At 50.5% G+C, this 23,049-nt stretch overlaps 1 protein-coding gene across 1 annotated transcript in view; it reads right to left on the minus strand.

Moving 5' to 3' along the window:
* Positions 1–23,049, minus strand: part of CROCC2 (ciliary rootlet coiled-coil, rootletin family member 2) — a 78,738-nt gene that overhangs the window by 36,404 nt on the left and 19,285 nt on the right. The window contains exons 9-22 of the mRNA XM_019543058.1: positions 22,772–22,999; positions 21,051–21,147; positions 20,814–20,903; positions 19,164–19,379; positions 17,082–17,281; positions 15,579–15,761; positions 14,597–14,741; positions 12,354–12,500; positions 9,815–10,045; positions 9,212–9,405; positions 8,001–8,128; positions 7,630–7,799; positions 6,869–7,048; positions 6,436–6,570 (exon numbers count right to left, since the gene is read on the minus strand). Coding sequence (XP_019398603.1) covers positions 6,436–6,570; positions 6,869–7,048; positions 7,630–7,799; positions 8,001–8,128; positions 9,212–9,405; positions 9,815–10,045; positions 12,354–12,500; positions 14,597–14,741; positions 15,579–15,761; positions 17,082–17,281; positions 19,164–19,379; positions 20,814–20,903; positions 21,051–21,147; positions 22,772–22,999 — 2,344 coding nt within the window. The remainder of the gene's footprint in view (positions 1–6,435; positions 6,571–6,868; positions 7,049–7,629; positions 7,800–8,000; positions 8,129–9,211; positions 9,406–9,814; positions 10,046–12,353; positions 12,501–14,596; positions 14,742–15,578; positions 15,762–17,081; positions 17,282–19,163; positions 19,380–20,813; positions 20,904–21,050; positions 21,148–22,771; positions 23,000–23,049) is intronic.

Genomic DNA, 23,049 nt, shown 5'->3' on the forward strand with positions numbered 1-23,049 from the left:
ACTGGTCCATGGCAAGGTGCAAAACAGGAGAGTCAGGCCCACACTGAGACTTGGCCCTGTGCTGAGCCTTGAGCTGGGCCAGAGAGGGGAGACCATGTACATCCTTGATCCCAGAGTAGCAGGGGGCTGGTTAAGCCTCCTAACACAGTCCATGGCAGCTTCGAGGGCTCACCTCTCTAGGCCCTGTCCAAAATGGCCTGGTCAGCTGTTCCAGCAGCTGGGAATAGCTGGAGTGTTAGTATGCCCCAGACATGCTCCCTGCCAGCCCCACATACCCCCATGAACTGGGGGGGTCCTGCTGGAGGGTGTCCAAAGCAACTATGCCAGCTCTGCCTGCAGGGGTGCCCTTCTGCTGATACTGGGGTGGGTGAGGGTATGCCTGTCAATTCCTTCTTTGGTTTGGTCAATGCAGCTGAGCATGGCAGGGTGGATAAGGGGCACAACGCATGCCTGCACTTCCCAGACACCCCCACACCCTGCTGCTGCCCCCACCCTCTGGCTCCTCCTCCAACATGCCTGCTGCAGCCCAGCAAAAATGGAATGGGAAAGGCATCAGGGCCACACCCCTTCCAGGAGCCTGGGCAGAAGTTGTGCCTTTTCCAGAAGGCAGAGCTGCCTGTGAGCCTTGTGTCAGCAGGGTTTAATGGGTACTGCCAACTGCTTCCCAGGCATTCTCTCTTTCTCTCTCCCTTTCCATGGTGTTTTGTGTCAATTTGGACACTTGCAGGTGTGTGGTGTACCCATGGTTTTCTGTCTCCTATGTTTTTAATGCAGCTAAAATTTGTAGAATCTTAAAATGCAGAGATGGAAAACGACCTATTAGATCATCCAGCCCAGCCCCCTGCCAATGCAGTATCGCTCTCTATAGAACATTCCCGAGCGATTTGTCTAGACCAGGGATGAATAACTCCAGCGATGGGGATTCCAGCGCTTCCCAGAGAACATTATTCCATGGTCTAATTGACCTTATTGTTAGGAAATTTTTCCTGATGTCTTGCCTAAGCTTTTCTTTGCAATGCTGTAGCTCAGTACTTTGTTATTCCTCCCTGAACAATCTTCCTCCTCCTTAGCACCCCTGTCCCTTAATCCTTGGGCAGGCACCCCTCCCACTCCTTCTTCTCTGCCTTGCACTGTGATAGATGAGGATTTTATTCTCCCAGTGCTTCCCAGAGCACAGGCTCATTCCTCCTAGGCACTGACTGCACGTGTTGCTGTTCTCTGGATTGACTCCTGAGACTGCTGCACACTCAATTCCACACACGCTCATGGCCCTCCTGGATAAAGAGGACTGTTCTCTCAGTGGGTTGGGGCACCATGGGCCAGACCTTCACCTGGTGTAAAGCAGTGGAGTACGACCCCCTTCTGTGGAGTTATGCTGATTTACACCAGCTGCAGATAAGGCCTTTAAGGACACATCTGAAGGGCCTTATCCTGTTTTCTGTGAAGTGACTGGTCACACTTTTATCAGCTTCAGCTGAAGGAGAATCAGACTAATTTCCAACATTATCCTCTCCTGCTGCTAGAATTCATTCTAAGGACAGAGGCAGACAGTGACATAACCTAGAGTAATTCACATTGGTTTTGTACGAAGACTGGAGAGATGAATAACTATCCCAGGGTAACGGCACACAGTAGACAGGTATTACGGTACCTTGTAGCGGTGCTCTAAAGAGAGGCTAAAGAGATGGTCTCACTTAGTGTATTTCTGCCTGCTGTGTTGTTTGACCCACAGCTGTTTCATTTAACACCAAGACTCCTAGAGCCAAGTGAGAATGGGTGAAAGAAGGGCTAGTTTCTCTGGTCACTGTCTGTCTCATGCTAAAGAAGCTGTTGCTCACAACTGGACTGCGAACCAACATGGAGCCATCTGGACTTTACAGTACTGGTGTTACCCATGCAGAGATGCATTATAGTCCACAGAGCTCCATGCCCCCTTAGACCCTGCAGGAGCAGGCCCTGAGTCAGCAGTTTTCCCCTGGGGTTCATATGGGTCCCTCTCACACAGCATCATGACTGAGAACAGCACATAAATGGACAGGAAATCTCAGGCTGGTTATGGAGAGCTCGATGGTCAAAGTCCATACCCAAAGCTGCATTTAAGGCTGGTTTGAAAATGACTGGCTGTCATGATGTCTCTTTGAAACCTGGTTTTCTCTTCCTGCATGTTAAAGTCAGGAGAAATGAGAGCTTATGAGCTCTCCAACAAGCACGTGCCTGACTCTGATCCCCACTTTTTTGGTAGCAACCAGTAATGACCCCAGCAAAGCCACTGGAGTTCAGGGGTGTGAGTGAGACTAGGTTGGGGCCTGATATCCACCAGCCTGTAGCATTTCACTGAGTAACAAAGACAGGTCAGGAGGGAGAGAAGGTCTGGATGCTAAGGAGAACTTGGGAACACAGGGACAGGTCTCTCCTGGGTGTAAATTGGCCCAGCTCTATAAAAGTTTATATCCTTTGGGGATTTGGCCCACTGACTTCACCAGAGCTGTGCTGGTCAACACCAGCTGGGAAACTGGCCAGCTGTTGCACTGAGGGAATAAGTGCTCCCCCTGGGCCTATGAATGTGCTCACTGCTCTGCTGTTCTGGCCCAGACCGCCTGGCCCACAATTCCTTGATTACTCCCAAAGATGGGTGGAAACAAAGAAAACACATACATCAAATTCACAGCAAAACACACAGCAGGCATGTGGCACCAGGGGCTAAACAGGAGCTCCACTCCTTGACTGTGTTCTTGTCTGTCAGCTGCCATCTGAGCAGAGGAGAGCTCCTTTGGGGTGGGAGGGGAAGAGGAGAGAAGCTACAGGAAATGAGAGGCTCTTGGGCAAGGCCTTTTCTTCTGGTGCCAGAAGATCTTGTTTTGGGTTGCAAGCTACATCCGATTTCTCCAAGGACCAGCAAGCTCAGAGCTGTGCCTGCAGCCCGATGAAGAAATATGAGGCTGCTTCCAGGACTCCATTGCAAAACCCCTGCTCCCCAGACAGGGATCTGTGGTTGCACTCACACTCCTGTCCTGCCCATTCCCCATTTGGTAGAGCTCCCCTCATGCAAAAATGACCATGTGGAGCTGCCTGAAAACAGGAGAAAAGCTTACACAAGAAAGCCTGATGGGTCTTTCACCCCTTGGTTGTCTGGCATTAATAAGAGCCCAGCGATGCAGTAAACACAGCGCTGCTCAAAAGCAGCATGTGTTAGGAACACAGAGTTGTACCGATTGTTAGAGATGTTTCTTGTTTCTCCACTGACTCACTGTGTAACCCAGAGGGAGCCTTTGCCTGGTCCAAGGCATGGCTCAGAAAAGGGGAACTCTGTAGAGCAATGCCAAGGCCTGGCAAAACCTAGAGGAGTGGCAGCAGAGATAGCCATTACTCCTAGCTTGTTCATGACACTCAGCATCTTCTACCCATGATGAAAACCAATAGAACCATTAGCTTTCTAATTAAATCCTGCTCTATGGTCTAGGCATGATCCTGAACTATCTGGCACTTCCCATAGACAGCTGTCCCACAGCAGGATTCAGTGAACTGTAAGTGGAGGACAGCTGCTCTGAGGGAACATGGCAATAGAATCTGTGGCAGGCTCATGGCTGCCACATGCACAGAGGTGGCTCTGCTGCTGTCCCTCTTCCCCTCCTGTTGGCCACTCTCTCACCATCTCCTTTTTTCATCCTGTCCCAGGGCATGTCAATGCCACTGGCCTCACAAGGAGCATCCATGGGCCCTAGATGCAGGCAAACCTCATAGGCCATGTTTCTGCTGCCTCTCTGCCAAGCTGGGCTACTGCCACTGCCAAGATACACACCGTGCCCAGTTGCTCTTATTCTGTGTACACCCATGTCTGACAGTGAGGAAGGGCAGGGATGCATCTAGACTGTACCCCTGCTGTCTTCACAGAGGGATGCTGCTGGGTATGCCCCACCCACTTCCTTCTGCTCATGTCCTGGCAGTGCAGCAGTGAAGCTACTCTGGGGGTGTCCCTCAAGGGATCCACTACCAGAGATTTGAAAGGAGCCATGGGACACCCCTGCAACAGCTTCACTGCTGTGTTTCTGGGTTTAGCATGTGGAGGCAGGGGTTATTTCTCAGCAGTGGTCCCTTGCTCAGGAGAGACAAGGCAGAAGGGACACAGCTGTGCAAGGCAGAGAGACCCTCAGTCCTGTCTCTTGGTCCTTTCCCTGCTCTGCCTCCCTGGTGGCTCCTCCCTTCCCAGCTAATCCCTGGAATCACCCCCTCCACACCCTGGCACCTTGGCTCAGCCTCTATTCTTTCCCTCTGCTCCTTTGTCTAGTTCTTCCACAAGCCCTGCCATGGCCCCAGCCTATGAGCTGGCACAGCAAAAGGGACTCCCTCTTTTGTGGGCTTCACAGGGGGAGGTGAAACTGACTCTGTTTCATATTGCTGCTTCTCATCAGCATAACCTATGGAGAGGAATGGGGAAAGGGGCTTTGTGCCATCCTCTGGCCTGTTTTTCTAAGGTTGTCAATCCCCAGTCCAGAGATCATGGCTACTGGAAAGTACCTGAGTGACTCATTTATTACTATAATACAACATCACTCACATGTTGATGCAATAGCATAACTAAAGGGAGGGCAACAGAAGCAGCCCATCCCTTTGTGAGATGGTGCAAGGACAGCCATGAGCACAGCAGTGGCTGATCACCCCTCTGTGACTAGTATCATAGCACCTGGCACTGCTGTGGACATTGTATAATTGCCCAGGGTGCAGAACAGCCCAGCTATGCCTCTGTGTGTATGAACAACAGCTAACAACTGCAAGTCCCAGCTACAAAGGGCTGACAGGCTGGTTACACACCCAAGGATCCCCTCACACAGAGGGCTGCAGGGGGAAGAACCACAGCAGCCAAAGGAACATTTTTCTACTGACTTCAGTGTGAGAAGAATGGTGCTTAGGGAATCAAACAGGCAATTTTCCAGGGCCCTAAATCTCTCCCCTTCCCCACGCACCAGTAAAGTCCAGAAGGCTGTTTCTAGTTCTCCCATATAGCAATGTTTGAACATGTTTGGCAGCCGGGGATTGTTTACAGTGGTCAGGGAAGTTATGCTTTGTATCTGATTTCGCTTTGGTTCCCCAACAGCCCTTCCACTTAGTGCACTTCCGATTAGCTCTGGTTAGAAGATTTTACCCTGTTGTGCAGTTTGCTTTGAGGCAGGGGCTGCATTTTCATGAACATGCTCCTTGGAGCCAGGCTTTCTGGTGGCCTAGCCCTTGTTGATGTCATGCACACATTTCTGACTGTAACACAAAGCAAGCCATCCAGCAGTATGTGAACCCAGTGAAACGTCACCAGGGTACTCTGCAAGAGGACTAAAAACTCACAGCATTGGTGACAGACCAGCCCACAGCTCAGCCAGTGCATCTTCATCCTCACCTGGCTCAGCATGTCAGGCTGGTTCAGTCAGGGTGTTGCTTGTGCCCTGGAGTATGGTAGTTCCCTAATACCTACCTGTTTCCACCGGGAAATGGGCTGCAACTGTTCAGCTCATTTCACCTGTGACCTCAGTCACATTTTTCAGGGTTGAAATTAGGTAGTAAAAGTTTCACATACAAACCTGCATTGTCACTTACCCTGCACCCTCCACAGGGCTTTCATTCTCTGCTTATACCCTGCCCTACTCATACCAGTCTAGTGTCTACTTACGTAATGATAGCCACATCTGTATATCCACAGCAGGCCCATCCTGCAGCACATGTGCTAGGATATGCTACTACTCCCCTTTCACTTTGTCACTGTAATGTGCCACTCTATGTTGAGAGAAGCCTCTTGCCTTGCGGGCTTCTTCTAGGCTCTTCCGTATTTTACTGTTTATAGCAGATCACAGGACACCAGATGGAGCCCAGAGGAGCTGTGAGACTCTGGATCAAACCCTTGTTATGGTGCAGGCATCACCTGGGGCTGGCTAGCCCCATTCCCTAGAACTGGTCTTATTTATGCCTGGAGAAGACAAGACTTGGGAGTGGGAGGAGGAACCAGAGAATTGGTAACAGTCTTCAGATACAAAAAAGGGGTATTTTTAAAGAGAATGGAGATCAACTGTTCTTTGTGTCCATGAGGACAGAACAGGAAGTGTCTAGAGCAGTACTTCTCAACCTTCTTAGATTCAAGGCACCCCTTGTTAGGCTCAGGGCACCTCTTGGAAAATGCCAGCTCTCAGTTTTCACTTAATTTTTTGACTATGGAAAAATAATACAGCATGTTTTTCTATTGCAAAGAACTCAAAAAGAGCACAATGGGGCAGAATGGTTTTACCACTATGGATTCTTATTGAAATCTCTGGGTCTGTTGTGTGAATTGTGTTTGCACACCTAATAATGCTTATATTGGGTGGCTCTCCCCACACCCTGGAAAGATCTTAAGGCACCCCAAGGTGTCAAATCCCTGGTTGAGAATCACCAGTCTAAAAAAGGATCCGGGCTCACCTTATCCTGCTCTTGGCGGTTCAGAGCTTCCAGCTTGACCCGGTCGATCTCCATCTTGGTGTTTGCAAGCTCCCGCTGGACCTCACTGAGTTTTTCTGATAGGAGATTCTTCTCCGCTTCCTTCAGGGACAAAGCCTGGAGAAGGCAGCAGGACAGGAATGAAAAGCCCTCAATCCCATAGCAAGAGCTAGGAATGCTGGGAAATAGGAGGGATATGTGATTCCTCCAATCAAGATATCCACAAGACCCCCTGCATACATACTCCAGGTCTACAGTGGCCTCAAGCTTCCTGGCAGCTGGCATCCTTGTACCCTATGGCACCTCCTACCAGGGTGGAGTAGCACGGGGGTTTCCTACACCTAGAGCTCCTGTGCACCTCTCCACAGAGCCTCCCACTGGCAAGGCTGTCTCTTGTCACAACCTCCCTGCTCACCTTCTGCTTGTCATTCTCCAGAAGAAGGAGGCTTTCATCCCGTTCCTGCTGCAAACTCAGCAATTCCTCAGTCAGCTCCTCTTTCTCTTCCTCATACTTTGATACCAATTTCTGCTTTTCCTGCTGCAGGCGGTTCATGGCCTCATCTTTCTTCTCCCTCAGTGCCAGGCAAAGGCTCTCCTGAGGTCAAGCAAAAGCAGAGGATACAGGTTAGGACTGAACATGAGACAGACCTGCCCGCTCAGCTGGCCAGCTCCCGTGCACTGGGATAGCCTTATGCACATGCAGTGGTGTATCCGTAATGCCCTCTTGGCAGAGCTCAGCAGCACTGCAGGCCACAGATGTAAGGGACAGTGTTGGTGTACAGGATGGATCTTACAGGGACAGTAGACTTAGCCTGTATCACTGAAGCTGCTAAACAGCCCATAAGGCAGGTACCTTCATATAGTTGGTATGATTTTTGTCATTTCAAGGATTCAGATTTGGAAGCCAGCAGGGATCACTCTGATCACCTCATCTGACCTCCTGTATAACCCCAGTCAGAGGATTTCAGTAGGGGTGTCAGCCATAATCTATGATTGAGCTAGTGATTCCATCAGAAGATGTCCTACCTTTATTTACAAACTGGAAAATCCACCACAGGCTGGGGATGCTCTCCTGCTAGCCTGTGACTGCCCTTAGTAAAAGCAGGCCTTGTTCATCATCTGATGAGGAGTTTTGATTCCCAGTGCACAGGGGCTCCCTACTCCATCAGCCCTCACCTTCTCCTGCTTCAGACGCCTCAAGTTCTCCTCATGGGCCAGCTTCTGATTCTGAAGGGACTGCTGGGTCTCCATCTCCATCTGGGCCAGCTGCTGCTTTAGAGACTCTACATCTTGCTTCAGCCTGGTCTTCTGAAGCTCCAGCTCATGCCATGCCTTTTCCACCTCCACTGTGAAACAAATCAGCCTTCCTTATGGGACTGTGAACCTCAAGGCTCTCTCCCCAGGGGCAGAGGTGCCACACTGCTGTGACTCTACCGCATGCCCTGGTTATTGGCACTAAGTGTTAGAGGACATGGTCACTGGAGTGAGCCTATTGACTGAAGCTACATAGCGGAAGAAAGGGGGTGGCAGCAAGGTTTCCTTGGTACCTTGGAGAGCCTGCTTGGCTTCAGTTGTGCTTTGCTTCTCCCCTTCTAGCAGCTCCTTTTGGGCCTCCAGCTGTGCTGTGAGTTCTTGCATTTCAAAAAGACTGTTTTCCAGCTCATCCTTCTCAGCTCTGCAACACAGTAGAAAACCCTCAGGGCCAGGAAGTAAAGGTATGGCTGCCCTGGCCCCTAATAGAAGACATCAGCACATGAATCCCTGCTGTGGGAAGGAAAAAGCACCCTGGTGGGACCATGATGAGACAGGAGGAAACTCTAAGTGAGTAGTGTTACACTGTGCAGCTGGGGCCAAACTTCTGTCTGAAACACTATTTGGCTGGGTGTTTTTGTTTTTTTCTTTTTAAGAAATTTTTCATGTTCCAAGCCAAATCAAATCCATGAGTCAGTCCAGAACCATAAGTGGCCCTACAACTGGCAAACATCCTTCACCCCCACCAGGGGCTTCAAATATTTCCAAAGTCTTTTGGCAGGTACCCTATGTGCAGGCCCAAGCCTGGAGGCTTGGGGTTCAGATGCCCCAAAGTTTTGCCTGCCCTCAGCCATATGGCTGCAGGAACAAGTTAGGGAGGAGCCTTCCATTTCCAATAACTGGGCTTTAATTCCCAACACTTTGGTGGGTACTAAACCATGCCAGAAGAACAGTTATCACCAGGAGCATTTAAGGAAAACTGCCTTCATGGACCCAGATACGCAGGTAAGTTTGGCTGGGTGTGCAGAGCATGTACAGTTGCAGGAAAGGGGTGCGCTTGGAGATTCTCCTCTTGTTCTCAGTGGTGTGTGTTCCCAGCAGCCATTCTGTGGCAGCTACCTATGGGACGGCTTGATGTAACACTATGCAGCCAGAATGCAGCATGGCTGCCCATGGTCACCATATACATGTGTGTGGACAGGTGAAAGGGCTGAGGGCTGACTTGTTTCTTCCTCTGACCTCATTCAAGCTGGCAGTTGCCTCTGCCTTGTGCCTTAGCTGCTGCTCATGACCAACTATCACTCTCTGTGATGGCCATGCTGATTACCATAGGCAGCCAGGTCAGCCTGACTCCCTGTGGAGAAGGGCTGTTTCTAGGTTTGTGCCATGGCAGAATGGGAACCAGAAGCGTCTGGCAGAGAGACCAGACCTACCCCTGCCACAATACCCACCTGTCCACAAGTCAGCCCCCAGCTGCTCTCCGTTGGGGTCCCAGGGATGCTGGTACCTGAGTGTGTCTGCCTCCTCCAGAAGGCCCTTCCTCTGGCGCTCCAGCACTGTGACCTCCACAGCCAGCCGGCCCTTCTCCTTGGTGAGCTCCTCCTTCTCCTGAAGGGCATGGAGCAGGGCATTAGCCTGCGCCTCTGTCTCCTGGCGGCTCTGAGCCAGCTGCTCTCCCAGATCCTGCTTCTGGCTGTTGGCCTGGGCAGACCGGGGCAAAGAGGGAGGTGGTAAAACAAGAGCAGTCTGGGCCCCTTGCTGCAGCCCTTGTATTGGCTTCCCCCATTGCTGGAGAAGTGGGAAAAGAGCCCCTCTGATTCAGCTGTTCCATCCCCCATGCAGGGGGACTGGGGATGCTCTGTCCCTGCTCAGCTCTCTGCTCAACTGAGCTGCTGCACCAGGAGATAATGTGCAGCGCTGGAGCAGACCACTATGTCCCCAGAGCCAGGGGAGAATCAAGGCCTGGGCTCTGCCCTGCTAAGTCCCAGTTGTGTTCCTGGCCTGCTCCTGTGCCCACTGCTCCACATTGCAAAGCCCCTCAGCATGTCAGCGACGGAGCCAGGACATCTCGCCTGCCAGGGGAACCCCACCACCCATAGCCTGCTCTCACCTGCAGCAGGTTCTCCTGCAGCTGGGCCTTGTCCCTGTGCAGCACTGCCACTTTGTCCTCCAGCTGCGCCCATCTCTCCTCCGCTACCTGGAAGCTGTGCTCCAGCCCCCTCCTTGCTACACTTGTGTGTGCCATCTCCTGTTCCTGCTGTGCCAGCTGCTCTCGCAAACTGGTTCGTTCCTGCTCCAGCTCCTGCCTCCAGTCCAGCAGTGCACTTTTCTCTTCTTCTAGCTTCACCACACCAAAAGCCAAAGAGAAGGCCAGGGAGTCAGAAGATGGCTCTTTCAGTGTTTGTGGAGCAAAGGGCAAGGGAGACCCTTGAGGGAGGGTAAGCTGATCTGCCCTCATGAGTAGGGAAGAGGACCTGCCTCACTCACCCATTGCCTGCCTGGCTATGTACCCTTGGTTCTCATTAGTTCAAGCTGCTCAGCCATTTAAGTGATGTGCACAGAGGCAGCAACAGTCTGCTTAGATCTGGAGTGACGCAGCTGAGGCCTAGCCCTATCTGATGATCCTTCCTTGAGTGGGAGGCTGGACTAGGTCCCTCCCAGTCCTATGTTTCTGTGATTCTGCCTTTAGAGTCTGCCCTGATCTCTGCCCAGCCATCTGCCCAGCCTTCTGACACTGGATGTGAATTTCAGCTCTTGACCTTCAGCTCACTTGTCTGGCCCAGACCCCTTGGGGCGGCTTTGCTCTAACTACTGCTCCAGACTGCTGATGCCCAAGAGCTTCTACAGATCAGCACAGCTACTGGCTGCATTGGTGCCAATGGCTGTATGCCAACGTGCAGCACCAGAGGTCTCTGATCACTGGGCAGAGGACAAGCCTGGAGACAGGGCACAAAGCTACTTTATCTCTGCCAAACATTTCAGCCCCGACCATTGTGGCGTACTCTCTGCCAGGGGAAATTTTCAGTCATTCCAGGAGAAAAAGAAAAGTCTGAATCAGAATGTGGCCCCTCACATTGAAATGTGTGCTGTGAATGGAAAAATGAAGGTGCCTGTCTGAAACAAACCCTTTCCATGTCACGTTCTCAGGGAAACCACACTTTCCAACTGGAGCAGGGGGGCAGCAGGGGGGAGCTATCTGACCATTTTCAAATAGGTCCAGCCATATACAGCCTGACTCCCTATTGCCGGAGGGTGAAAGGGAGTCTGCGTCAGCCCTCTGCAATGTTTCCTGGATGGGATAGTTTATCCTCAACCCTAGCCCAGCCTCATGCTGTTCTGGACCTGTGGCTCCTTCCAAGCTCATTGGACTTGGAGACGAGGGAATGGACTTTGACTGAAACAAAGGGCTGTATCCATGGGCCATGCGTGTGGAGCATCAGAGCTCCGGGAAGCCTGCCACATACAGCGGAGGTGGGTCCCGGCTTGCACAGGGTCAGCAGACCCATGTTTGAAGTCTTACTGAAGTTATAAATGTTGTTGGCATAAGCAGTGGAGCATGGAACAGCCCCAGTTCCCCCCATTTCAGGCCTCACTGAAATTATGAGCTCCCAGTGATTACAAGCCCTGCTGGGGTGGTGTTCACAAGACTGCAACATTTCTGGCACAGATCAGGTTTTAGGAAGATGCAGGAAAAATGTCATGTGTTTCAGCACCTAGGGGAATCCGCTGGAGAGAGAGCAGGCTGGAGCGAGAGCAGTGCTCAGCTGCTCCAGAGCCATGGAGCCTTGTACAACAGAGGGCAGAGCCAGAAGCCCAGTCCTGGGGGAGGGCTCCTCCAGGAAGCAGCAAGACACTCTGGCAGATGGCTCCAAGGTTAAATCTCTGCCCATAAGATTAATGCTATTGTCTGGAAGTGGACAGGAGGGTGGAAGGGAACCTGTTGCTGGGGGGTAGCTGTGGGGTAGAAAATGCTGGAGGTGAGCACTCTAGGCAACCAGTAGTCCCCTCAGAAACAGGGAGAGGAGAGACACACTGGAGAACAGGTTTCAAAAACCCCAGCACAGGGGCTTCAGGGAATGGCAACCGGGGAGAATATGCTTAGCCAGGCATGGGAGCTGTGTGAGGAGGCTGGGAGGCTCCAGGGACAGCAGCAGGAGGGAAACTGCTTCCCTCCACCCCCATGGGAATTCTTCTAGTGCAACACATCAGCCTCAGCCAAGTGCCTGTGATGCCAAAGGGTATGTGGCCATGCATTTAGCACTACCTTGCAGGGATAAATGGAAACAGCTCCTGATGCTGAAGGCTAAGTGACAGCTGACTATCAGTGGACAGGCTGCAAGGTGTGTGATGGGCAGAGGGCAAAGAGCAGGGACTGGGTTGGCTGCAGTGGGAAGTGATAGGCATAGGGGCAAAGTGCAAGGGTTGGGTTGGCTGGCAAGGGTGTGATGGGCACAGGGGCAGAGCACAGCACAAAGCAAGGCCTGGGGGGTTTGTGATAAGAGAGACTGGCAGTGAGGCATATATGTGTGTATGGGGTGAGGGGAGGGGATATGACAAACACAGGGACAGGGCACAGGTGAGCTGAGTGCCAGAATTGGCTGGAGGGGGTGGGTGGGTACAGAGAGAAAGTGACCCATGAGGCCTATTACCTGCAGAATTGTGCGGTTGAGGCTGATCTTGTCCTGGGCCAGACCTTCCATGAGGGCTGCCATCTTGCCCAGTGAGTCCTTCAGGTCAGAATTCTCCGACTTCATCTTGTTGAGAGCCAGCTCCAGCTCAACACAATTGGTCTCTGCCTGCAGGAGAGAAGAGACACCTCAGCACTTGGCCAGGGCTTGGGAGTCTTCTAGCAACGAGTGGAATATTCATATCCTGGGGCATTTGGGAGTTTCTGTTCAGCTTTTGTGCAGATGCAGAGCCCAACATGAGAATCCTCTGGAATAAGCCACTGGAAGGGCTTAGGAGATGAAGAGTTCCCTGGTGGGAAGCTGTCTGGCAGGCTGTGGCAGCTGGTGATCCAGCTGAAATGCTGTGTGGTCAGTGGGCCTCTGCAGCCTCTGGGCCAAACCTCTAGACCTTCTGCAAGCAAAGATCTATCAGTAAATGCCCAGTGCCTGCTGCAGTCCTTTTTCCAAAGCAAGATGTAGCCTAATGCCACAATCAGCCCCTAGGGCTGCTGTGACCTTTCCTACTGATTGCTGTATCAAACAGGCAGCAAGGCTTTGCTAGCAAGGACACTGTTATCCACTCCCTGTTGCAGGGCCCACCCAAACACCTTTGAAATTCTTAGCTAATCCAATGGCATTGCTGCATCAAGAATTCTTGCCTGGGGACCTAAGAAAGCAAGATGCAAGTATCCCCACCACCCCTGTAATTCATGGTGAGACAGATAGGATCAGTGTGCCAGAATGACTGGCCTCTGGAGTTCACCTCCCCAGTATTACTCAGTGCTATCAGTTACACCTGCCCAACCTGATGCTGGAGCCCCGTGTTCCACCTGTTATGTTGCAGCCAGTTGAGCAATCCAGCCTGCTGTACCTCTGCATGGGTCACACTGTGTTTCAGCCACTATATAGCAAGTCTGGAGCCCTGCATGACATTACTCATGTGGGGTGGGGTGATGCGTCAGTGCTATTATGGCTTTACTATCCTATCCCACCCAGTCTATTCTCAGCTCACTGCCATTCACTTCCCAGGATTTACTGGAAGAGTGAACATGTTGCTCAGTGAGGAAGAGATCAATTCTGGCCTGGTTTACTTTTGTCTGGGAAATAACAGGTTGGCCAGGGTGGTCAAAGATGGAGCTGAAGAGGCCTAGCTTGGGTTTTTCCCTGCTGCAGGGCAGTGCCATTGCTATGTCTCAACCAGCAGTATGGTGAGAAAAAGTAAGCCTCCACAAATGTTGCCGGGCTGAAGCCTGGACATCTTCAGCTCTAGATACAACTTTCTCTGCTGATTCTGCTGGTCTCCAAGAAAAAATGTAGTTTCGGGACCCAATTTCATGCCAGCTGTCTTCAATGGACATTGGGTCGTGACTGGGAGGATGGGTGTGTGGGGTGGGGGAAGCATGTTAATTCCAAGAAAGGAAATGAGCTTTTAAGGCATTTTCTATTGTGAAATAGCAGCTCTTGATGACGGCTTGCCAAGCTCTGGCAGCTCACCCATCACACTTCAAGCCTCCATCCAGGCTCCTGTGCTCCTGGCACTGGTAGATGTGTGAGAAGTAAATGTGGCTTGGCAAGGGCTGGGTGTCCCAGGAGTGTCATCAGGTTGACTCAGCTGGTGTCACTTTGGCCTTTAGGCTAGAGTGTGGGAAGGAGTTTCAAAAGAGCATAAATGATGCAGGAGCACAAACCCCAGTGAAATCAGTGGGGCTGGCAACCTATATCCAGGAGGTGCTTTGGGATACTCTAGCCCTGCCGATTCAAATCTCCAGCTTGATCTTGGACACGTGATTACTATGTGGGTAGTTCAGATCCAGGGTGAGGTGTCACTATCCCCAAACAATGCTACACTATGTTCCTTCTGCCAACTTCTACTAGGGAATCAGGAAGAAATGAGGGAGGAATCAGCATCCTCCAGCAATGGAGATAAACCTTACTGACAGGCTGCTGTTGCCTCTTTCCACCCTCCTGCTGCTCTCCTGGTTGTTACATTTGACTAAATGGCTTCTTCTTGGCATTATTGTTTAGTACTTCACTTCTAAAACACACTGGGAAATGCAAAGCATGGATATTAAATTCTGTTCTACCATGAAAGGGGATGAAGTGAGAAGAGAAGGCATGAATAGGAAAACCCTAGGAACAAGAGGAGGAATGCCAGCAGCAAGAGGTCTTTCTGGGCCTCGAGGCCCATTAAGGAGCTGATCACAGCATGTTCCTTGGAGACTTACTTTAGATAGTGCACTGCTTAAGCCTTCCTTTTCACTCTCCAGCACTTCCTTCTCCAGTGTAGCCTGGTTCAAGGATTCCTTTACCATCACGAATTCCTTCTTCAAGGCTGAGGTCTTTTCCTCTACCTGTTCTAAAGATCTTTGCCTGAAGGAATTATACAAATGGGAGAAACATGAATAATAAGGTAAAGTGTAGGGGTTTAATCCTCTGGCCCCAGACATATGGCATCTTTACACTGGCATAAGCTTCCTTTACCCCAGTGTGAAAAAAAAGCATAGAGCTCTACACCAATATAACTTACTAGAATTGTGTGCAGAGCTACCCTGGGGCAAAACTGCCGGTACTGATGAAAGTTACTCTGGTGTATGTTATACACACACAGCTATCCTTGGATAGTTATTTGCTCAGTGCAAACAGGCTGTTTTCTGGTCCTACATCACCCAGTGTTGAGGTAGCAACCAGGTCAGGACAATAGGTCCCAGTGTAGTTCATGCCAGATGTAAACTATACCAGTGTTAAGGCGTCCTGTGTCCACATTGTGCTAGCTGCCTCCATGTATAGTCATTGACACCAGTACAGTGTGAGTTCAGAATAGGGCTTATGCTCCCTTGGCCAAGGTACAGGGCAGTAAACAACTGGGTTTCCTCATGAACCATCTCAGCTTCATGTCACACTGCCATCCTTTCTTAGTCAGGCAGACTTGTACTCCCAGGTCTCCAACTGCTAAGCCCATTTGACAGCATGCAGCTGGAGGTGTTATTGTTGCTTAGGACATGGATCAGGGCTATTCTGCAGTGGAGACAACCCCTGCTTTCTCCAGGTAGCATAATGAGCATGGAATGAGAACACTGTTCTGGCACTGTTGCCCTCATACATGTGTCACTGGATCAGGACCCCACTGGACCCCACCTCCCCTGGGACTGCAGCACTGCAGATGGGATATGGGCATAGTGGAGGGGGCCTCCAAGGACAACTCCTCACCCTCGCTCCAGTTCCTTCCTTGATCGCTCCCGTTCCTTGGCCAGATCCTCCTTCTGCTCCTCCATGATGTTTCGCTGCCTTTGTAGTTCCACATTTACTGTCTTCAGCTTCTCCATTTCCAGCCGGGAGGAGTCCACCTGCTCTCTCAGACCTCCAACTGTCATCTCCAAGGTCTCCTTCTCCCTGAGAAGGCCAAAAAAAAATGTATGGACCTATTTTGGCCCTGGTGTAGTGTGATACACATTGTTTCCTCAAGTGGCTGGACCATGTACAGATCAGGAGGCTCCTGACTTCTTCCAGGCTCATGGGGTGAGCTCTTCAGCCCAAGCAGCAGGAGTTTGTGGATCTAGATTCAGGCTCTTTCCTGAGTGACAATGACTGAAATGTCAGGGCATCCAGCACATGCAGGTCCCAGCACAGGAGAAAGAGTGTTGCAGCACAAAGGACAGAAGTGTCCCTTTAGAAGAAGGAATCCCAGCAGAGCTTCAGCTATACAAAAACCCAGCCCCAGCGAGGAGTCAGGGCCAGCAGGAACAAAGAACATAAACATTCTGGTTATCTTGGTCTAATATTTCAATATTGCTGAGGACCTAAAAAAGTTACTAGAAAGGGCAAATCTGAAATGTCAATGGTTCAGGCAGTTTGTTCCTTCCATATGGAGGCTCCATGGCATAACTGCTTTCTCACACAGGTTGGTGAGCAGAGCACAGGTGGGTAGCAGAGTCTATGAGAACCCAACATTTGGTGCAGTCACATCTGGAGGTCACAGTCCAAGGACAGGTTGCCCCTCAGACTGCTGGGTTGAACAGAAAACCAGACTGCATTTTCCTCTCTATCTAGCCCCTGGTACCCTCCTATATGCATCATAGTGTCTTGCTACCCATATCTTGTTCATATGGAGAGCTGGTCAAAAATGGAAGCTGAAAAGTGGGCTTGACAAATATTTGTGACATTTTCATTTTCTAGCAAAATAAGATAAACTCTGAAATCTGTCCTGGTTTTTGAAAAAGGAAACTGAGGTTTTCTTTTTGAGATTTTTTTCTCCATCTCATTTTCCCTTTTTCCCTATCTTTTTGATGAATAAGGGGAGGGGAAAAGAAAAGCGGGAGAGAAAATGGGAGAAAAAATATCTTTAAAAATTTGTCAAATTCCATTTTTCATCCAAAAAAAGAATATCAGTATGAATGTACATCTCTTGGGGAAGGAGGGGAGGGAGACTGTCAGTAAAAAGATTTGGAATGAAAAATGCTGCCCAGCTCTGTCAAAACATCACCACAAACTCTGATCAAGGGAGGTCAAGGAGCTGGAGATTGGTGGGATGGGCAGTCCCTCTCACTTGGGTTGAGACCTCAGGGGTTGAGTGCTGTAGGGACTCTCACCTGACACAGAACTATGGAGCAATACCTTGCCCACCATGGCTTGGCATGTTTTCGAGCTTGAGGAGTGACTCTGGCCTGAGGGACATCACTCCAGGACATGGTGGATCTCTGCTGCCATGCTCACCTGCCAAGAATCTCTGCAGAGGCTTTGCAGCACTCCAGATCCTGTCTGCAGTCTTCCAGGGCTCCCGCCAGCTCCTCCCGCTCCTGCCTCTGCTCCTGCAGTCGTTGCTGTGCCACCTGTGCCTCTTGTTGGCAGTCGAACAGCTGCTTCCTGACAGCCCCTAGCATGTCTCGGGCAGACTGCAACTGCAAATACAGCTCCTGGCCAGACAGAGAGAGATAAATGTGGTACAAAATGCAAGTGCATGTCATACCCTGCTAACCTGCCAGAGAGGGCCAGAGCTGTTAAGGCGAAAGAGGGATGTAGTGACTTTGCATGCCCATTGGTGCTAGGTAGCACCACCTCCAAAAGAGACCTGGGGATCATAATTGACCATAAAAAGAATATGAGCCACCAGTGTGATGCTACAGTTATCAGAACAAACAATATGCTGGTATGCATCAACCAATGCATCTCAAACAAAACTAAGGAAGTTATTCTCCTGTTCTACTTGGCATTGGTGAGGCTGCAGCTGGAGTACTGCGTCCAGTTCTGGGCACCACACTTCAAGAAGGATGTGGAGAAGCTTGGGAGAGTCCAGAGAAGAGCCACTCATATGATTAGAGGCCTGAAGAGCAATCCATATGAGGAAAGGCTTACAGATATGGGACTGTTCAGCCTAGAAAAGAGAAAACTTTGTGGGGATTTGGTGGCAGCTTATAAATGTATCAGGGGAGAGCATCAGGGGTTAGGCACACAACTATTCACCAAAGCACTCCATGGGAAAACGAGTAGCAACAGTCATAAACTCCTAGAAGAAGTTTTCAGACTGGATATAAGGAAAAACTTCTTCATGGTTTGTGTGACCAGACTCTGGAATAGACTCCCAATGGGGGTGGTGCAGGCACCTACCCTGGAGATCTTTAAAAGGAGCCTGGATGCATACCTTGATGGAGTTATTTGACCTCACCAGTCTTTCCTACCCAGAGCAGGGAGACGGGACCCAATGATCTCACAAGGTCCCTTCCAGCCCTAAACTTCTGTGAATCTGCTGCCCGTGGCTCTGTCCCCAGACTGAGCTAATAGCTGGGGCTCTTCCCCTCTGAGGGATGTCTAGAAGCCTACTGCAAACCTGGGACTAGTGATGCCCAAACAATGAGCTTCACTGAAGGTCTTCTCATTAGGGCATTCTGGGAGTTGCTCTCAGCATTACTGAATTCCCACAGATCCCTGCCAATTCCACCTCTTACCCTACCAGGCTCACCACTCAGACCACTGTCTTTCTGTCTTAGGAAGCTGAAACACTGGCTGAGTGCTTCCCAGCCACCAAGGGATGGGGGCTGAGCTTCTGACTCATGCACTCCATGTAGTAACACTGAGCACTTGCACTGGGGTAGACAGCCCTGCTGGGAGTTTTCAGAACAAGCTCCAAAACAACAGGCCTGGATGCACATCAGAGGCTCATGCAATTTGCTGGTCTCCCACCACCTCTGCTGGTGACAGGACCCTCATGTTGGGTAGGTTTAAGTATGGCCTCTGGTCTACTTCAGCTGAAACCTCCTTGCCCCTCTCCCCAGAGTTGCAATGTCCTGGTTCTGGCCTTTCTTCCCCCTTCCGTTTCATGCTTTCTCCTTTGGACTGTTCCTTGTCTTCTCTCCCAGTTCACTCTGTTAGCCTGTCAGGTCCGCTTTATACAGCCTCAGAGGAGGTCAACCCCATGCTCTCCATTTCCGGGGAGGGGAACTTGGGCACTGGGAAGGAAAGCAATATGTCCCATGTCACCCAGCAGGAAAGTGGAAGAACCAGCAATAGAACTCAGGACTCCTGGGTCTCCACCTCACCTCACTTAGCTACAGCTGAGCAACCCACGTAGTGCAGTATGTGCTTGTGTGGCTTGCTTTTCCTCTGATGGTAGATCCTGCTCCCCACCCCCATGGCTGGCATAGTTTCAGACAGGCTGGCTGTGCCTGGTCTCTGCAAACCCTGTGACATGCAATGCTCAGCTGGAGGACGGGCCATCACTTTGCTCCCCAGGGAAATCTGCCCCTTGGAGGTCAGCCCTGCTCTAAGCCATTGGGAGCACCAGGGGCTTCAGACCCTTACCTGCTCGTGCTGCTGCCGCTTCTGAAGGGCACCCTGCACGGCCTGCAGGACTGTGTCCTGGTGCAATGGGGAGGACACACGGGATGGTGATCCCCGCCGGTGCTGGGGGGAACTGGAGTGCAAAGGGGAGTGTGGTCTGCCAAGGTGTTCTTTGACCATTACCCTCATGCTGCCCGGTGAGAGGGGTCCTGCACCCTCTGCATCAGCCAGAGCCAGCTAAGGAGAGAATCCAGTGAGCAAGGTCAGTGCTTCCCAAATATGGCAAACTTCAGCTGCCTCTGTTCCTCTGACACTATAGGCACCGACATAACTGCCTCAGGCCTTGTCTGCATGGTGAATTTACCCTGATCCAGCACTGTGCCCTCAGCTCCTGTCTTGATTCATATGCCCTGCCCCTTAAACAGCCCCACTGCTATCTCAGAGTCTGATGCACAGATCTGCTAAGCACCTCCATGTCTGCTTGCCTGTCCTGGGTAGGGGAGAGGTCTATCAGTGATCAGTGGGGTGCACCACTTGACATGCACAAGGTCACTGCATATATTATCATCCCAGCCCTGCGCTCTTTTGGGTTCCCCTGCCCACCTGCCAGGTTTCTACAGATTGCTCTTTCAGCTGTGACTGCCCCCCCATGCAGGGGTTTCAGTCCAATGAACCTTATCCAATTAAGTATTCTAGCCCTACTGCAATCAGTGGGAGTTCCACACACGCTCAGAGATGTCCCTTATTGAATCAGGGCCTCTTCTGACAAAAACAAATGACCCCAATAGGAAGGCGACTGACAACAATAAAAGTGAGAAGAGCAGTGGCAGGGCTGCATGCCTACATTTGTTTTATAGCAGCACCAGTTGAGAACCAACTGGCATGTGCTGATTAACTTCTCATTGACACAAGCCTTATGAGAACATGTCCTGTAAAAGCAACCTAGACTTTCTCAGCCCTGCCCCACTCCCTTCTGTGACACACTCACTCTTAACTCTCACACAGGAAAATATCTTCTACAACCAACATTCTTGTTTGCTTTCTGTATAGTTAGTTGTCAAGTTCCCACTTTCAAGCCATATGACATAAATTACCACATTAAAGCTATTACCAAGTGAAAGGCATCTTCATAAGAGCCTCTGACTGGATTCTGTTGTCTGTCTGATTTATATAGCCCTCATTACCATGGTGCCTCATAATCTTAAATGTGTTTATCTTTACAATGCCCCTGGAAGTTAGGCAGGGCTATGATTCTCAATTTACAGCTTGAGATGTGAGACACTGGGTGCATCTACATGTGTGCCCAACTGCAGTTTTTACTGTACAGTTATTTTTATTTACTTTAGCAAGTACTAAATGACTGCTCAGTAACTGCTATTACTGCACAGTCCTGGCAGCGCAAGGGTTGTTTCTGACCCTACTATGCAGTAACAACAAGCTACTACTACGCAGTAATGTTGGCATCGTGGTTAGTGCCCACCGATGCTACGTTGCCATAGTGATGAGCTACACTGCCGCAGCTTGTTGCTATAGCAACATAGCATCTTGTGTAGATGCACTCACAGAGCAGCTAAGTGACTAGCCCAAGGTCAAGTGGGCAGTCTGAGTCACAGTTCCATGCCCTAGTTCTCTAACCACAAACTTATCCCTTCGCTCTACTAGGGAGCACACCTGAATGATGCTGTTCAGGATTCGTTGAAGTGATTCACTTTCGCCTTTCAGGTCCTTCACCTCCAGCAGGTCTCCAGTTTTGGCAGCTTCCTACATTCAAAGACAAGTGGTTTCTTAGTGATGAACATGAGGAAAGATCAGAGAAAGTGTGTGTGTGTGTGTGTGTGTGTGTGTGTGTGTGTTTCAGTGGGTGACTGAGGGAGTGACTGAGAGAGAGGAGTTTCTGGATTCGTATACCAGTTTTTGAATATCCAATTTTAGGACAGAGATGGTCTTCTCTTTCTTTTCATTCTTGTCTTTAAGTTTCTCTGCCAAAACACTCAGCTCTGTTATCCTGAAAGACACAAACCAGGCACAGACAGCAGGTTCATTAGGAGGAAGACAGGACCAGAGATTAGTGGATGAGGAAACATTTCCTGAACACCCTTCAGGGCCTTTGGGGAAAGTACAAAGGAAGAACAAGTATTGATGGCACCAGGGGAGCGCTATATACACACTCTGGCTGTGAGGAACCAGATGCCACAGACACCTGACACACTGCATTTCAAAGGTGATGACCCTACAGAAACAGGGCCTAATGCCAGGAGGGGGAGAGGGTGGGACAAGGAGCCTGACAGTAGGGAAATGAGTCACTGACTTGCAGCTCTTGTAAACAGCAGTCTTCTGGGCCTTGGCTTGCTATTTGCAGGGTAATGCTTTCATCATTCCCAGAAATAATGTGCAATGATGTGATAAATCCTTTGTGGGGTTCCCAGACTTATTTTTCTAGCCAGTCCTTCAGACTCAGAGCAGCCACAGATGAGGAATGGGCTGCTACTATCACCCTCCCTGCTCCTTCTCTGTGCAAGGGAACCTGGGGCTGCCTGGATGAGGGCACGAGGGGAGTTTGGATGCCAAGAGCCCAAGCCTGCACTTCGTTGGAGGTGGGTCCCACCCAGGCAGGGGGCTTCACTGCAGGAGTCTCCAGTCCAGGCCATGGGTCTCCAGTCTGAGTCTTTCCCACTTAGATCTGTCCAAGTTCCCAGTCCTGACCCATCTACTGTTCACTTCTCTGGCTCCCCAGTCAGAAAAGGGCTCTGCCTCTGGGTCACTTGTGGCTTTTGGTTCTGTTCTATGGATTTGGGGTGTTTGGGGCCTCTCAGAAAATACTTTCAGGGGTTTCATCTTTTTGTGGCTGTCTCCTTCTGAGCTGGAAATGTTGGCTTTATTCATCCACAAGCTGGGCAAGATAGTGGAGCCCAAAGTCCATCTCAGAGCCCCGGAACGTCCCAACATGGAAGGTGACGAGACAACAGCTCTTCACTAATCCCCCACAATGGATCTTAAGGCTTACATGATGGGTAAAGTGAAGGGCACATCTGAGCAGCCACAGACAGGCCAACAATATCACCACACCATCCAGAATGTGCCCTGTACCACTCCTGGCACCCTTGTTCCACCTGACAAGGACTTCACCCACGGCACAGAGAGCTGCATTCCCCCATTTTCTGTTTTAAGCAGTGTGTCTTCTCCAAAACAATAGGATTGATGGAGGTTTCTTGCTTAATTTTGGTTTAAATTGAACGTACAGCCCACTATATACATTCAGTTATGGACTGACCCACAGTGCACTAGTTTGGACCCACAATGCTCCTTTAGTAGGGTTCATTCTCAATTTTGGCTCAGTACTGTTTTCATGAAGTAGAAGGAGTTTTGCTTTTTGAGCTCACACTCTCAGGTGGTATAAATCAGTATAATCCACTTAGTACCTCTGGCTTCACACTAGCTGGGCCTTTGGGTTTACAGGAATTATGCCAATTTACCTCAGCTGACAAGCAAGCTCTTTGTGTCGTTTGACCCCAAGGCAAAGTCAGGGACATGGTGCCTGGCCCCTGTTGGAGGCATCAGGCCTTTGGCCACCTTTGGTGACCTTTCCACAGATCATCCTGTTGCCTCACTAGGCTTGCTGTCATTTTCACCTGGAGTTCAGCTCTACTTTTTCTCCATCCCAGCGGCTCTGGAGCTGGATCATCTCCCGGACCTTCTCCCGGAGCTGCTGCTCTAGCCGTGCCCCCTGCAATGCCTGTTTCTCCAGTAAGCAGGCAGCATTGTTCTCAGATAGGCGCAGATTTGAGTCCAGGTTCAGGCAGGCAGTCTGGAGGCGGCGTGCAGTCCTTGCCATGTCCATCTTGGCCTCAGTGAGGCCTCTGGCAATGAGAAATTCCCTTGTGTGAAAAGCCACACTGAAATTCCTGCA

This window comes from Crocodylus porosus, unplaced genomic scaffold, assembly GCF_001723895.1.
Source record: "Crocodylus porosus isolate Cpor-Errol unplaced genomic scaffold, CroPor_comp1, whole genome shotgun sequence".
Lineage (NCBI taxonomy): Eukaryota > Metazoa > Chordata > Crocodylia > Crocodylidae > Crocodylus > Crocodylus porosus.